The sequence below is a fragment of the Balaenoptera musculus genome, chromosome 14 (genome assembly GCF_009873245.2).
Source record: "Balaenoptera musculus isolate JJ_BM4_2016_0621 chromosome 14, mBalMus1.pri.v3, whole genome shotgun sequence".
In the NCBI taxonomy this organism is placed as follows: Eukaryota; Metazoa; Chordata; class Mammalia; order Artiodactyla; family Balaenopteridae; genus Balaenoptera; species Balaenoptera musculus.
Window position 1 is genome coordinate 20,598,384 of NC_045798.1, and position 14,732 is coordinate 20,613,115.

The 14,732-nt window shown below is 59.8% G+C and overlaps 2 protein-coding genes across 14 annotated transcripts in view; one reads left to right on the forward strand and one right to left on the reverse strand.

The window, feature by feature from the left end:
* The window catches only part of PISD (phosphatidylserine decarboxylase), a 39,416-nt gene extending 33,794 nt beyond the window's left edge, over positions 1-5,622 (forward strand). For 10 of the 13 annotated variants that reach the window (XM_036823805.1, XM_036823804.1, XM_036823806.1 and 7 more), the window contains 6 exons: positions 769-934; positions 2,373-2,609; positions 2,782-2,920; positions 3,154-3,300; positions 3,564-3,724; positions 4,310-5,622. In XM_036823805.1, coding sequence (XP_036679700.1) covers positions 769-934; positions 2,373-2,609; positions 2,782-2,920; positions 3,154-3,300; positions 3,564-3,724; positions 4,310-4,534 — 1,075 coding nt within the window. In that variant the 3' untranslated portion in view covers positions 4,535-5,622. Of the gene's footprint in view, positions 1-768; positions 935-2,372; positions 2,610-2,781; positions 2,921-3,153; positions 3,301-3,563; positions 3,725-4,309 lie in introns of those variants that run through there. The other 3 variants (XM_036823803.1, XM_036823814.1, XR_005016243.1) reach the window with 3 other exon arrangements.
* The window catches only part of SFI1 (SFI1 centrin binding protein), a 79,948-nt gene continuing 70,836 nt past the window's right edge, over positions 5,621-14,732 (reverse strand). The window contains 12 exon segments of the mRNA XM_036823801.1: positions 5,621-5,761; positions 5,836-5,947; positions 6,421-6,758; positions 7,900-8,113; positions 8,218-8,322; positions 8,945-9,071; positions 9,074-9,206; positions 9,280-9,456; positions 9,545-9,619; positions 10,168-10,242; positions 10,674-10,834; positions 13,595-13,691. Of these exon segments, the coding sequence (XP_036679696.1) occupies positions 5,657-5,761; positions 5,836-5,947; positions 6,421-6,758; positions 7,900-8,113; positions 8,218-8,322; positions 8,945-9,071; positions 9,074-9,206; positions 9,280-9,456; positions 9,545-9,619; positions 10,168-10,242; positions 10,674-10,834; positions 13,595-13,691 (1,719 nt within the window). The 3' untranslated portion in view covers positions 5,621-5,656.

A 14,732-nucleotide genomic window follows, 5' to 3' on the forward strand; every position in this document is an offset into this window, starting at 1 on the left:
TGAGCCTGGCTGAATGCGCTGAATTTGAGCTGGTGGGGTCTGGGGAAGGCCCACCTATGTTTATCGGAAGGAGGGGCCTGGGTCAGGTGTGTGTGGCCCCAGCAGACCTGGAAGGTGGCCTGAGGGTTGGCGGGGAGCTTATCCCCACCAATGATTGTTTTGGAGAACCTGACCTGATGCAGAAAGACCACAGGGATGGATGGAGCAGTAGCTGTGGGGGGGGGGTTGTGTGTGTGTGTGTGTGTGTGTGTGTGTGTGTACACACGCACTAGTGCTTGTGCGTGTTTGTGTGTGTGTTCCTTTGTGATCTTGTCAGGCCCAATCCCTCAAATGAGGAAGTAAGAGGCTTGGAGCCATGAAGAGATTTTCCCAGATCCTGTGCTGCCAGGGGCTAAGGGGGATCAGACTAGCTCTCCTCGGAGCCTGTGTGGGCAGAGCTGGCCCCAGGCCGGTAGGGGGCCGCAAGGCAGGCTCTGCACCGTCGTCCTGGTGCACTCAGCCCCAAGGTCCTCTCCGGGGCCCCTGCCAGGTTCAGAAGCTACTCCATCTGAGAGGTGCCTCACCCTGTGTGTCTCAGCTGACAGGCAGGTGGGGAGATTGGGAAATGAGTCTGCCAACCAGAGGCAGCCAAGCCCCCAACTCAGAATGGGGTTGGGATGAAGGAGTTTGGCCGGTGCCGCCCGACTCCGAGAGGCGAGCTTGTAGAGGGTGAGGTGGGGCCCCCGGTTCTCCACTGACCCTGGCTGTGTGCGGACATGTGCCCTGCAGGTTGTACTTCCCCCAGCTGGCCCTGAGGCGAAGGCTGGGACAGCTGAGCTGCATGTCCAAACCCGCCCTGAGACTGCGCTCCTGGCCCCTGACGGTCCTCTACTACCTCCTGCCCCTTGGCGCCCTCAGGCCACTCAGCCGGGTGGGATGGAGACCCGTGAGCAGGGTAAGTGTGCAGGGGCTGCTGGCCTGGCCTCCCCCCAGGCAGGCCTGAGGTTGGGGCCCAGGAGACCGAGGAGACATTTGTCAGATCAGAGGTGGTGCTGTGGGGCCTGAGCGCTCCGGCAGGGTCACGTTGGAAGGCGAGCCTGTGGAGAGGGTGGGCTGCAGACAGGTGACTGTAACGGCCCACCGTCCACTGCCTGCTCTCTTTGCCTGCATTTCTGCCATGTGGGGACTCTGCTTCTGGAAAGAACCCACATTGGGCATTCAGAAAATGGTGTCTGAAAAGAGCATAGGGGTGATTTTGAGAAGAATCCAAATTAATTTCTGGACGCCAGAGGGTGGTTCAGGGAGGCTGGAGCCTGTGTGGGCCCCTTTGAGTGAGGATGCCTTTGAGGACCCAGGAGCCCCGGGCAGGGCTGCGTGAGGGAGCGGCCTGGCTGCGCCTGGCTCTCAGGCAAGCTGGCCCCAAGGAGGAAACCCTGCTCCCAGGCCCTTGGACAGCCCAGGTGGGCGTTGCCAGGGCTTGAAAGCTCAGGGTCACCTATGGGGCACTGGGCATTAGGCCTGGGGTCATAGGGCAGCCCTGGGCCGCCCCTGCGGACGGGTATCAGCTGGGAGTGCTGGGAGCCGCTAACTTATTGCCTCTTTAAAGGTGTTTAAAGTTGGAATGGAATTGCTTTTATGCTTTGGGGACTTGGTGTCTTGGTTGTGTTCAGCAAGCAGCAGCCACCAATTAGCACGTCCCACTATGGCAGAGGCACCTGAGGTTTAAGAGGCTGCCCCTTTTGGGTCGTCTGGCCCTGAGTTTGGCTGGAGGGTCCGACTGAGAGGCCGAGTCCCCTCTGCCTCCTGGGGGAGCGCCAGGTGGGGACAGCTGTGTGGACAGGCGGGCTCGGCGGGCGTGTCCAGGCCCTCGGAGCGCAGGTGTCAGTGGTCAGCCCGTCTGCATGAGAGTCCCCAACTTCCAGGGTGGGGGACGAGCACATGCGCTTTGGGCTGTGGACTTGCCCGCGCACCAGAGGCCTCTCCCTTCTGTGCTGGTCTGGGACTCGGGCAGTACTGCCCGCCACAGCCTGTGTGACCGTGTCAGATCTGTGTTTGCCCCTCCCCACCTCAAGAAGTGAGGCTGTGCTGGCCAGTCTCCCAGGGGACTGGGGAGGGAGTGGGGTAGCCGTTGAGGGAACTCTGCAGGAAATGGCTGACAGCTGAGCTGTAAGTCACTGTGTCACAGGCCTGGCCGGTACTGTGTGTGAGAGATTTGGAAGCTCAGTCTGGTTCCTGGTGAGAGACAACCATGTCACAAAGCCCTCGGGACAAGCTGCTCAGGCCTCGGGAGGTGGCCCACGGGGAGGGGAGAGGGTACCGGCTGATGGGGGGGAGGGGGGTTGGGGGGTGAGCACACGGTGTGGCTGACTCACCCGCCTGCCCGCGGCCTGCAGGTGGCCCTGTACAAGTCGGTGCCGACGCGCTTGCTGTCGCGGGCTTGGGGCCGCCTCAACCAAGTGGAGCTGCCGCACTGGTTGCGCAGGCCCGTCTACAGCCTGTACATCTGGACTTTCGGGGTTAACATGAAGGAGGCCGCCGTGGAGGACCTGCACCACTACCGGAACCTCAGCGAGTTCTTCCGGCGCAAGCTGAAGCCACAGGCCCGGCCCGTGTGCGGCCTGCACAGCGTGGTGAGGCCCAACCCCACCTTCTACTCCTCCCTCCGTACAGGCAGCTCTTGCCTGTGCCTTTAGGAACAGGTGGCCTGGTGGGCACTCCTCCCAGGCCAAACCCCAAGGAGGAGGTGGCCCTGCCCTCTGTCCCCTCCCCTCCCCCACAGCCAACCTCTCCTGGCCCTTCCAGATCAGCCCATCGGATGGGAAGATCCTCAACTTCGGGCAGGTGAAGAACTGCGAGGTGGAGCAGGTGAAGGGGGTCACCTACTCGCTGGAGTCGTTCCTGGGCCCTCGCATCCCCACGGAGGACCTGCCCTTCTCACCAGGTGGGTCCTGGCCTGGTGGCGGCCAGGCAGCTGTGCTGTGGCGTGGCTGCACTGGATGTCAGAGGGTGGAGGGTGGGGATGGGAATGGGTCTGGGAGGGAGGCCTGTGGACCAGGAGTTACTCTGCCCGCAGCTTCAGGCCTCCTTGGAGCCAGTGTCCAGGCTGCACGCAGGCTCCGTGTTGGGCAGTTATCAAGTGCTTGTGTGAGCGCCTGGCTCGTGTCTGCCCCACAGCCACCTCCTGTGGCTCCTTCAGGAGCCAGCTGGTCACCCGAGAAGGGAATGAGCTCTACCACTGCGTCATCTACCTGGCCCCCGGGGACTACCACTGCTTCCATTCCCCCACTGACTGGACTGTCTCCCACCGGCGCCACTTCCCAGGTAGGCCCGGGCCAGCACGTGGGTGGGACCTGCCCCTGGGGGCCTCAGAGAGGTCCTCAGCTTCTTGGTGTCAAGGGACACAGGCTCCAAAGCTGAGGTGACTGCTGGGCATGGGTGGCAGGGGCAGCCTGGGGGCCAGCCTTCTCTGCATTTGGAATGACATGGGGGTATAGTGGGTCTTGGGCCCTCCCAGAGTAGACACACTGGGCTCTGGGAGGCTTGTCCTCCCGATGGGCAGGGAGTGGCAGTGTCTGTCCCCACAGGCTCCCTGATGTCCGTGAACCCCGGCATGGCCCGCTGGATCAAAGAGCTCTTTTGCCACAATGAGCGGGTAGTCCTGACTGGGGACTGGAAACACGGCTTCTTCTCACTGACGGCTGTGGGGGCCACCAACGTGGGCTCCATCCGCATCTACTTTGACCAGGTAAGCAGAGCCCAGATCCTGCAGAAGCCCAAGGGCTAGGCCACTTGCACCGTCTCCTGTGCAGCCAGATCCATCGGGACTGTAAGTTCTAGGAGGGCACGTCCCCCACCAGGCCTGGCTGTGCGGAGCAGCTGCCCCGAGGAGGGGCTGGGCCCTGAGCTCCTGCTCTGCTTATCCCCCACCCACCCGTCTCGAGATGGCTGGTGAGGGAGGGAATTAACTTCCCTGCCTGGCACTTTGCTTCTGCAGAAACCCAAGGGGAGCTTGGATGGGGCATGCTGATAGAGGCCAAGTGTGTGAGGGGTGCCAGTGCCTGCGGGGCTTCCCCTCTTGGTGTCGGTTTGCCCCTCAGTCCCCCGGGGGACTTGGTGTTGTGGCACCGTTCATACTAGTGAACAGTTGGGTCTGAATCCTCCATTTCCCTCTGGCCCCAGTTCACAGCTGGTCAGGGGCTATCAGGTTAGGCCTGGTCCATGGCCTGAGCTGCTGTCCGGACCTCCCTTTCTGAGTAGGGTGGGGGACAGGGTTCGGGACAGCGGCAGAGGTGTGTTCAAGGTCCACGTGCTCTGCCTCCGCCTCCCACAGGACCTGCACACGAACAGCCCACGGTACAGCAAGGGCTCCTACAATGACTTCAGCTTCGTGACGCACACCAACAAGGAGGGCATCCCCATGCGCAAGGGCGAGCACCTGGGCGAGTTCAACCTGGGCTCCACCATTGTGCTCATCTTCGAGGCCCCCAAGGACTTCAACTTCAAGCTGAAAGCGGGACAGAAAATCCGATTCGGGGAGGCTCTGGGCTCTCTCTAGAGCCTCTTTCATGGCCACAGCTGCTATGGGGTCTTTTCCACAGAAATGTGAGGGTCTTTTCAAGGGGAACCTCTGAGGCTATCTAGGGAGGGGACCGTCGGGTCTGACCAGGCAGGACCTGGGTGACTTCTGTCCCTGCTGTCCAGGGTGCAGACAAGGTTGTCAGAGCCCCTCTCATGTCCTAGACCTACATCTTCCCCCTACCCACCTGAAGAGAAAGTGCAGGCCAGGATGACTGATTCCCTCTTGGAGATTTTCTAATGTGTTGTATAAACTGGAGACCCTACGTTGCCTGGCAGAGCATTCAGTTGGTCTGATTTCCGTTTTAAGATAAGTGGTAAAGTACCTTCTTGCTGCTGCTCCTATCAATCACTGCTTTTTGGCCTCCCTTGCATGGGGTGAGGTGCCTCCTGGCACTGACTGTGGGTCCCAGACCAGGGCCCTTAATGCAGCTGCTCCCAAATTCGCCCCACCCTGCTTGTTGGGAAAAGCTGTCTTCTCTCTTTGCACTTGTGGCTGAATGCATCACCTCCAACTCTGCCATCAACTTCCGAGGGTGGTCACTAATGGCTCGGTGCATTGCAGGCCCCGATGAGTGACCTTCTGGAGCTGGCAGGTCCTCTTTCCAGTAGGCAGGACCCATTACCAAACCCCCTCAGTGGTGTCCAAAGCAAAAGGGGCAGGCAGCTAGCTGGTGGTGGCCCAGCTGGGGCCAGGGGAGAGCTTGGGTCCCCTCCCTGTATCCAGACCTACGTAAAATACAGAAAAGTTGCTGCTGTTGATCAGGGGCTTACGTCGGAGGCAGAGGAACCTTGGTGGTGTATTTGATGTGTGGGGGAGGAGAGAATGTCAGTGCCTAGAAAACCCGTCCCCCAGGCAACAGGTACGCAGTCCTTAGGGAGCCACTGATTGTGGGGACAGGGCCAGATTTCATGTTTCCTGGGGATGCTGTGAATTTCTCCTGCAGGAGAAGCCATTTGAACTTTTTCAACTGTATCAGTAGCACAGTATTTTTGTATGAAAAGTGGGAGACTTCTGAACAGTAATTCATTTAATTGCAACATTTTGAAATAAAAAAACTCACTGCAGTTTTGCATTCTGTTCCTGGACGTGGGGTGGTGACTAGCACAGAGCCTGCCGCAGGGCATGGACACGGGCGATACAGGTGCGGATGGGCTGGTGCTGGGCCTGCAATTTGGAGGCCAGCTGCTGGATCTGCGCTTCCACCTGGGGAGGTTGGGGGGGCAGGCTGAGAGGAAGCCCCGACTGGGAGCCGTTCCCAGGGCTGCCCAAGGTCTCACCTCCTGCAGGTCTTCCTGAACCTGCTGCTCCGCCTCCTGCTCATCCGGCCTGGGCTCCTCCTGGCTCAGCTCCAGCCACTGCCGCAGGCTGCTTGCTTGCCGTTGGCAGGACCTGAGGGAGTAACGCACCTGCTACCTGGCTTGGCCCCAGGCAGAGGCCCAGCACACTTCTGGTGTGGGTGGAGGGAGAAGGGCTCCTGTTCCACCATCAGGCAGAAGCGCCCTCTGTGCTCTTCCCTGCGCAGAACTGGCCACGTGGGACCTGCCCGCTTCCTTCTGATTAAGGTTGCTGCTCACATTGAGGGTCCCAGGCCTGGGCGTGGGGTACGTGGGCTGTGGACCCAGACAAAGCAGGGCGGCTCACTGCATCATCCCGCGTCAGTCACACTCGCCCGGTAGACCACCGGCTTCCACAAGACACAGGTGTAAAGTTTTGCTCAGCTTTTCCTGAAGGTAAGGCCAACCTGGGCCTTCCTGAGCAGGACGGAAGGGGAGAGGTGCCGCCTGCAATGCAGGGGCCATCACTGGGCAGACAGCTCCCCCCATTCCCCATGGATGGGTGCCAGGTGGGTTTCTGGGTCTCACCTGAGGTTCTGCTTCGTGGTCTGGTAGTCCTGCAGTTGCTGCTGGATGCCCTCAAGCTCGGCCTCCAGGTCCATGTGGCCAGTGGCAATAGGAGAATAAGCTTGATCTTGACCATCCTCCCGTCTGGGCCCAGGCTGAACCCAGGGATTCCAGGTGCCGGGAGTGACCTGAGCACTTGAGGCACTGACAGGCCCCAGGTACACACCTGCAGTGTCAGAGCCAGGCCCAGGCCTGGTGCCTGTGAAGTCCCCGGGAAGGAGCAGACGGGGGTTGGGGACACTGGCCAGGGATGAAGGGGCCTGGGACGAAAGCCCAGGTATCGTCGGCCGGGCTGATGGCTGTAAAGGAAGGATGAACACTGAGCAGGGAAGCGGGAGAAAGGTGGGGAGCTGGGGTTCCCCATACCTGCCCCTGCCGCAGCCAGCTCAACTGGTCCTGCCCCTTCATTCAGCACCTGACACCAATAGAGAGTCCCACGACCACCCAAGCAGCTGTTTCCAGCCTTACTGACCTTTCACACCCCCTCCTGCAATGACTGTGCATTTCAGTGGCAACTGTTCTTGCCCAACCACAGCTACAACCCTCCTCCCTTCCCTCCCGGTGACAATGTCCTCTGGTGGGAGTGGACACTCTCCCATCCCCCAGCCTCTCCCCACCCCCACTTAGGTCGCAGCTCGTCAGGCACCAGCTCCTTGGGGGGCCCAAGCCCACTGCACACTCGTGCTTCCTCACCTCCTTGCCCGAACTCCTTGACTCCTACGTCACAGGCCCCAGAGTCTCGGCCCCACTCCTCCCCATGACCCCATCGGTTCTTTACTTTCAACCTGTGCTGCGAATTGTCAACTTTGATCTCCAGCCCTGACCTTGTTCCTGAAGGCCAGGCTGAATCTGTTGCATTACCTCAAATCTGACAGGCTCAAGACACACTCATCGTGCTTCAGCTGCTGGGTTCCCACCCTCCGTCTTCCCTCTCACAGTAAAGAACTCATCATTCCCTGAGCTTTTCAGGCCAGAAACCCAGGAGCCATCCAGGATTCCTTCTTTCACTCTTATCAGACTCATCAGAGCAAGCCCTACCTAGTCTGCCTCCCATGACATCCACAGCCACCCCCCCAGTCCCGGCCGCCAGCACCCTTTGCTGGACCCGAGCACAGCCGCCAACCATCCTCCACAACTTCCTGTTCTTAAAGTCCAGACTTATCACCAGGGCCTGTATGACCCTCCATGATCCGCAGTCTCTTCATCCGTCTGCATGCTGGGGTTTCTTTTGTCTCCACCACCATGTAAGCGTCATGAGCAGGGATGGGCCTCGGGGGCTGTTCCCTGCTGTGCCCCTAGGACACTGACCCCTGCACAGGCCTCCCTGCATCTTCCTGAAGCAATGAGTACTGCTGTGGCTACAGCACCAAGCGCACAAAAAAGAGCACTGGTATGAAGACCAGACCAAAGAACGGGACCCCAGGTAACCGGGGGACTTACCCAGGTGTGTGCTTCCACCCCACGCAGCATGAAGGAAGAAGGGGGCAGCAGCTCCAGGCCTGTACTCGCTGTGGGCGGCAGCTTCAGGCAGGGGGCGCTTGGCAGGGGGCTGTTTGGGTCCAGTGCTGTCTGGGCCTTTGCCAGGAAGGGTGTTGTCAGCGCAAGGCCTATTGGCTGGACCTCGCCTAGGCCATGCTCCCACAGTGCCTCAGGCCTGAACAGAGGGAAGACAGGAGCTGGTCAGGCATGGTACCCTCCCGAGGAGCAGGACAGAAGGGGGGCCACCGGCCTTTAAGTCCCCAGAATCACACCACCTACCCCTGCCCCCCGAGGATGCCACACCCCAGGGGCGTCTGGCTCTGAACAGGCTCCAGCAGGAAGCTTGGGCGTCGCGGTTGCTTTCTTGCCCAGCGGGCAGCGTTGCTGGGAAGAAACACAGGCTGTTCCTCCAGGCTGCCCAGGGGCTGCTCGGAGCCTGAGACCTCTGTGGGGTGGGGTAATCCAGTCAGACCCCTTCCATCTTACAGGGAGACTGAAGAGAGAAGGAAAGGCTCCGCCCCAGGCGCCCTACTGAACTTCTGGTAATTCCAGTGAGCCTGCTGGCGACGGGTGCTCCACCCACGCTGTCTCACTTGACCCAGGCAACCAGGCTGGAGCAGGCTCAGAGATGGGGCCCTTGTCAGCTACAGCAGCACAGCATGTGGGGGTGGGGCAGGGCCAGGTCACAAAAAAAGTGGGGTTTCCAAGAGGGTACCTGTTTCCTGGCTGTCAGGGGAGACGTGGGGAGACTACCAGGTCTGGGGGAGGAGGGGGGCTGCCCAACGGCCCATTCCTTTGCTAAGGAACCATACATTCTCTCCCATGCTTGGGAGGAACAGAGGCTGTGGTCCCTTTGGTTAGGGCCGAAGAATGGGGGCGCAGGATCCTGTACAGAGGGTTCCAAGTGGCTCCGCCATGACCCTCGGGGCCCAGTGTCATTCCTGTACTGTCCAAGCTTTGCCCCAGGTGGAAGCGAGGAGGAAGAGGTGAGGGACGGGCTACTCACAGCTCTAGGAGTTGGGTGTCCCCAGCAGCCGACGCCACTCTGTCCAGAGCTCCCCGAAGCCCATGAGGAGCTGTTGTCCTCTTAGTCTCCAGGGAGGCATCGCCAGCCCCAGCAGCAATGTGGCTGGAAGGGGACCCTCAAACGTCACTCTCCTGCTGCGCACAGTGGACGTGGGGGCTGAGGCTCCCCTGCCCAGGCCCAGCACCTTCTGCTTCCAGAGCATGGCACAGCGACGGACCACGCGGTGGAGACTGTGGGCCGCCTGCAACCAGCCTCTGGTCAGGTCGTGCTGTGCTTACCTGCTCCCCACGGAGTGGTGGGGGACCCCGGCCCACCTGCACCTGCTGCCGGGCGTGCAGCTGCTGCCGGAAGGCCTTCATGCCTGCTGCAAAGCACAGGAGGCGCGTGACGCCCTCCCGAAGGAGCTGCTGGTGGTAGGCCTGCACTGCCCACTCCTGTCGCGCCTTCTTTCTCCTCATCTCCAGCACGAAGCCCAGCCACGCAGCCCACACCTCCAGGGAGAGGAGGTGAGGCCCAGCCCTCCTGCTCAGGCTCCCTCCACCGGGGCACGGTCCTCTCCTGGGACGGGGAGCCCATTACCTTCGCCTGTAGTGAGAAGGCCCAGAACCACAGGGCCCGTGCCGTGTTCTGCTGCTCCCGCCTCCTGTCCGCCAGCTACGGGCCAGAAAGCAAATGCCCCCTTAGGGAGGCCACCCTGACCCCATGGCCCCGGGCACTCTCCGACCCTCTCTAGTCAGGCCTGCCCTGAGGTGGGGGGTCAAGGAAGCCCTTTTGGGAAGAACAAAGGCCAGGAGCTCTGGGGTCGGGAGCAGTGAGGCAGTGCGCCGGGCTCCAGGGAGAAAAGCTGGGACTGCTTGCACTGCGGGCCTGAGGGTGAGAGGGACCTGGCCCATGAAGGGCCACTGAGCAGGACGCAGCCCCACCGGGTGTTTTATCAAGGCCTTGGCAAAAACCTAAAATGCATTTCCTATTAATTTCTGGATATTACCCTGACAAGTTTTCAACATGACACTGTAGAAACATGGCCCTGAAGTGACTTGGCCTTAAACAGATTCCAAGTGAAGGAAGCTGGTGGTGCCAGGAGGTGGCTGGGGGTGGGGGAGCCCTGGGAAGAGGGTGGTATGAGAAATGATGAGCTAGAGGTGGGCTCAGGAGGCAGCAGGAGGAGGGGGAGCGAGAAGGGGTTTCTCCACGGCTCCCACCTGCTGTCTCCACTGGTGGAAGCAGGTCCGGCTGAGTGTCTGGGCCAGGAGTTGGGCAGCCTGTCTCTGCAGAAGCTGGAGACAAAGCGCGCACAGGGGGCTGTGTGCCTGGTGCAGCCAGGTGCCCACACCCGGAGCCCCTGTGGGCGGTGCAGGCTCCAGGCCCAAGTGAACCATCCTCCCACCACCAGGAGTCATCCTGGTTGAAGCCAAGGGTCTCCTGCCCCAGACGCGTGTCCAGATGCCTCAGTAGGTCACCCAGTTCTGACAAGCATGGTTCACACTGAACCAGGTTCTCTGCTGAGCCGTCTTCCACCCGGGAGGCCGGCTTCCCCAGCCTTCAACACCCAGAAGGGCAGCCTTGCACCCGCAGGACTCCAACCACCCAGCATCCACAACGGAAGCAGTAAGTGCTTCTGGGAAGACCTTTCCTCCCCGCGATGCGGTCTTCTGGCCCAGACAGCCCCGCAGCACAGGGGAACTCGGGGAGTTGCCGTCTGCCTCACCCTCTTCCTGATGCAGCCCAGATGGTGCACCTTCCACCGGGCCATGGCCTGCAGCAGCAGCTGCCGGCGGTAATGCTGCGCCACCCTCTCCATCTGGACCCTCTGCTGGGCTGCGCTCCGGCTGCGGTCCCTCCAGCGCCGAAACCAGGTCCTGAGACAGCCTAAGGAGGGTCGGAGTCAGTTTGCTCTTTCGGAGGAAGTATCAATATATGGACGACTATGCAACGGTGAAAGTTTAGAGGGTGGAGAAGGCTGTGCGGGGACAGAACTGGGGTGTCAGCCCACACTCGGTGAGACACCACGTGTGGACGGTAGCCACTCTGGGAGGAGAGCTCTGGCCACCCACCTTCAGTGACTATGCACACCCTGATCGGAACCAGATATGCTGCTTACCACTGGGCCCTCCAAGGACCCCCCGCCCCCAGCCATAAGCCTGTGCACAACGACCGCAGGTGTGCCAGGGCCCCAGCAGAGCTGCCCGCAAAATGCTGCTGGGCAGGGGCTTCCCTGGTGGCGCAGTGGTTAAGAATCTGCCTGCCAATGCAGGGCACACGGGTTCGAGCCCTGGTCTGGGAGGATCCCACATGCCGCGGAGCAACTAAGCCCGTGAGCCACAACTACTGAGCCTGCGCATCTGGAGCCTGTGCTCCGCAGCGGGAGAGGCCGCGACAGTGAGAGGCCCGCGCACCGCGATGAAGAGTGGCCCCCACTCGCCGCAACTGGAGAAAGCCCTCGCACAGAAACGAAGACCCAACACAGCCAAAAAAAAAATTAAAAAAAAAAAAATGCTGCTGGGCACATGAACGAGAAGACCCTGGGTCTGAGGGAGTGGGAGGCAGTGGACCCATTTTCCAGGGAGGAAAACGAGGCTCAGAGGCCCAGGCAGCCTGAGACAGGCTGGGGAGAAGCAAGGTGTCTGCTGTGTCCTGCCCGGGCTCCACAGGCAGGCAGGGGCCACATTCTGCATTGCGTCTGTGTCACCAGCTTCTCTCTTGAGGGAGCAAGCACTCTCTTCTGCTGATTTTTTTCCTCCTCTTCAGGCCCAAGAGAAGTTTCTTTTAGAGACAACAGAAGAGGGCTGACCCCAAGGCACAGAGGCCAAGATGGGGTGTCCTCCAGGACCTGCCCGAGGTGGGCAGGGAAAGCCACGTTCACAAGCTTGGAGGCATTAGCACTAAGTGCTGAAATTTCCCAGGTCCTGCTTTACGCGGGGATATCTTAGCCTCACTGGACCCTCATGATCAACTCCAGAGGCAGGTACTATCATCCCCATCCACAGACGGAGACACCAAGGCTGAGAGGAGGCCGTGCCCGAGGTCGCATAGCCAGCAGGCAGCCCTGCCTGCACCTCTCAAGCACCGATCAGCATGAGTGTCTACGACTCTGTCCTCCTGCAGCACCTAGCCCAGCCCTCGACCGCCAAGGTGTGCCTGAGACTCAGAGGCCTTAATTAAGCCAAGACACGGTCCCACAGGTACTGACTGCACATCTGCTGTGTGCTGACAACACAGTGTCTTCTCACATGGTCTCCCCAGTCCTCTGTACCAGCCCTAATGGACACAGCGAGCCCAGGGCCAGCCACGTGCTGCCACCCCGTCTAAGGAAAGCTGCCGCCTGCAGGCCAGTGGAGGGAAGAAGCTTTAGCTGTGTCCTGTGCCTGTCACCTCCCCACTGCGGCCGCCTGACCCAAACTGGAATGCCCACGCAGCGCCGGTGCCAAAGCTCTGGTCCAAGCAGAGACCAGGGATGGGCTGAGCCCCTCAGCATCTTTCCTGGGAATGACTAGAAACACAGCCCTGGTTTCTGGGGCGAGGGGCAGCCTGAGGACACAGAGAAGCATGCTGAGGGTGGACCAGGTGTGGGATTCTGGACCCCAGGATTCCATTCAGGGGGAAGCAGAACCTGTGTTCATCAACACAAGAACTAGTCAGAACCAAACCTAAGTGGACTGTCCTGGAACAAATGCTATTAAGCCAATTTAACAACTTGGTCCGTTTTCTCTCCGGTCTGATTTAAACCATTTCCATTTGTTTTCTCATTTATTCTAATAGGAGCTGCCTCTTTAGAGCATCAGACTCCCCGCAGCAGAGCCAAGGGCCTCTGTTCCCATGCGTCTCTTGAACAGAGGCTCCATCTGGACCGTTTCCCAGGCTGTTTGTACAGCAGGTCACGGGACTACCTGGGGCCAACCAGGCAAGTCCCTGCTCCCTAAACGGGCAAGGAAGCGGACTCTGACACGACGGGGCTGACCTGACAAGCAGCCGCCGCCTTCCCATCCAAGCGCCCCACCCCGGCAACCCCCAAGTCCCCCGTTCCTGCTCCATGTCTGCATTTCTCTGTAGGTCTCATGCCTTGGCCTTTCATTTTAATATAAACTAGTTGGCAATCAGTTGTGAAGAGAAAGTGAAGATGTACTGGACTGAATAGTTAGTTACTCCCTACCAAGTTAACGTCCATCCCGGAACCTCAGAGCTGATATTATTTGGGCAGAGGGTCGGTGCAGTGCAGTAACTGACAGCTGAAGTGGGCTGGGCCCGGGCCCTTAATCCCGTATGACTGGTGTCCTTCTAAGGAGAGACACAGATACACAGGGAAGACAGCCACGTGACAACAGGGCCGAGGCTGGAGTGACCTGTCTACAACCTGAGGAACGGCAAGGATTGCCGGGAGCCACCAGAAGCTGGACAAGGCAGGAAAGGGGCCTCCCCTAGAGCCTTCGGAGGGAGCACAGCCCTGCCAACACCTGAGTTTGGACTCAGAGAACAATTTTCTGTTGTTTTAAAGTCTGTGGTCCTTGGTTACCTCAGCAACAGGAAGCTAATACACATGAGAAAGAGACAGAGACTGAGGGGAAGCACCGTGGGAGAATACAGAAAGCTGTGTCCTTCACAGGCTTCTCCTCAGCTTCCAGGCCCGCTTACCCCTATTCAGCACCACCTGGGCGTCCCTGACAGCCTGGCCCTCCTGCTGTCGGTAGTATATCTGCACTGACACTGCCTCTCGCCACGCGATCAGGACCTAAGGGGCAGAAGAAGAATAGAGGGGTGATCACGGCATGTCCCGACTCCCCGGGGTCACCCCAGCTCTGTAGGCGGCTCCTCATGGAATGAGGCCAGGCGTATGGCACTCACACACGCTCCAGGAAGCGCCCGCCGTCCATGCAGATGGCAGGCAACCATGCCCAGCACCCTCGCGGGAAGCCCTGTATCTCAGGCGACGGGACCAGAGGAGCTAAACTTCATACCGTGCCACGAAGAAGTCAAGTCCCCACGTGGGCTTTCATTCTACTATTTGTTAAGTGGAAGCCTTACGTTTCATGCACTTTCACATGAGGTACATACGAAATCACAGCAGCAGAACACAGGGGACGCCTGGCGCCTGCTCCCCAAACAGTCACGAACTCCATCCCCCCACAAAGGCCTCCTCCCTTCTGAGCCCTGAAGCCAAGCAGAGTCCTGACCGTCCTTCCAGGGGAGGGGACACACATGCTGGCCTCGGAGCGTTCCTGAGAGCAGACTGGGCCTTGACCATGTGTAATTAACACTCATCTGTGGAGGCTCCAAAGCTGTCAGCACCAGCCACGGCCTGCCAGTGCGGGGCTCCCAGCGAACTGCTTTCTTCTAAAACACCCTCGAGTCCAGGGACCACCTCTGTCATGTCATTTGAGTCCCCTCATAGCCATGTCCCTCCCCCAGCACGTGGGCCCAGGCCACACCAAGTGGCATTTTGGGGGCTACTTCCCAGCGACAATGACCAATGACCTCACATTCCTGGATGCTCTACGGAAAGCCCGCACAGCCACGAATCCCGCGAGGCTGATGAGCAGGATGGGGGAAGAGGGGCACCCAAGCATCCTGTGCCGACACAAAGGGACAGAGGTGTGGTAACTTACACGACTTGTCCCAGCGGAAAATTCCACGTGTGTGGGAAATACTGGTTCTGGTAAGAGCTGGTTCATACTCACTACATGCCATGCTTTTGTTTTAATGGATATTGGTTCATAATTCAGTACAATAAACAAGTAAATAAACCCACCTGCTGGCACAGCTGTATGTACTG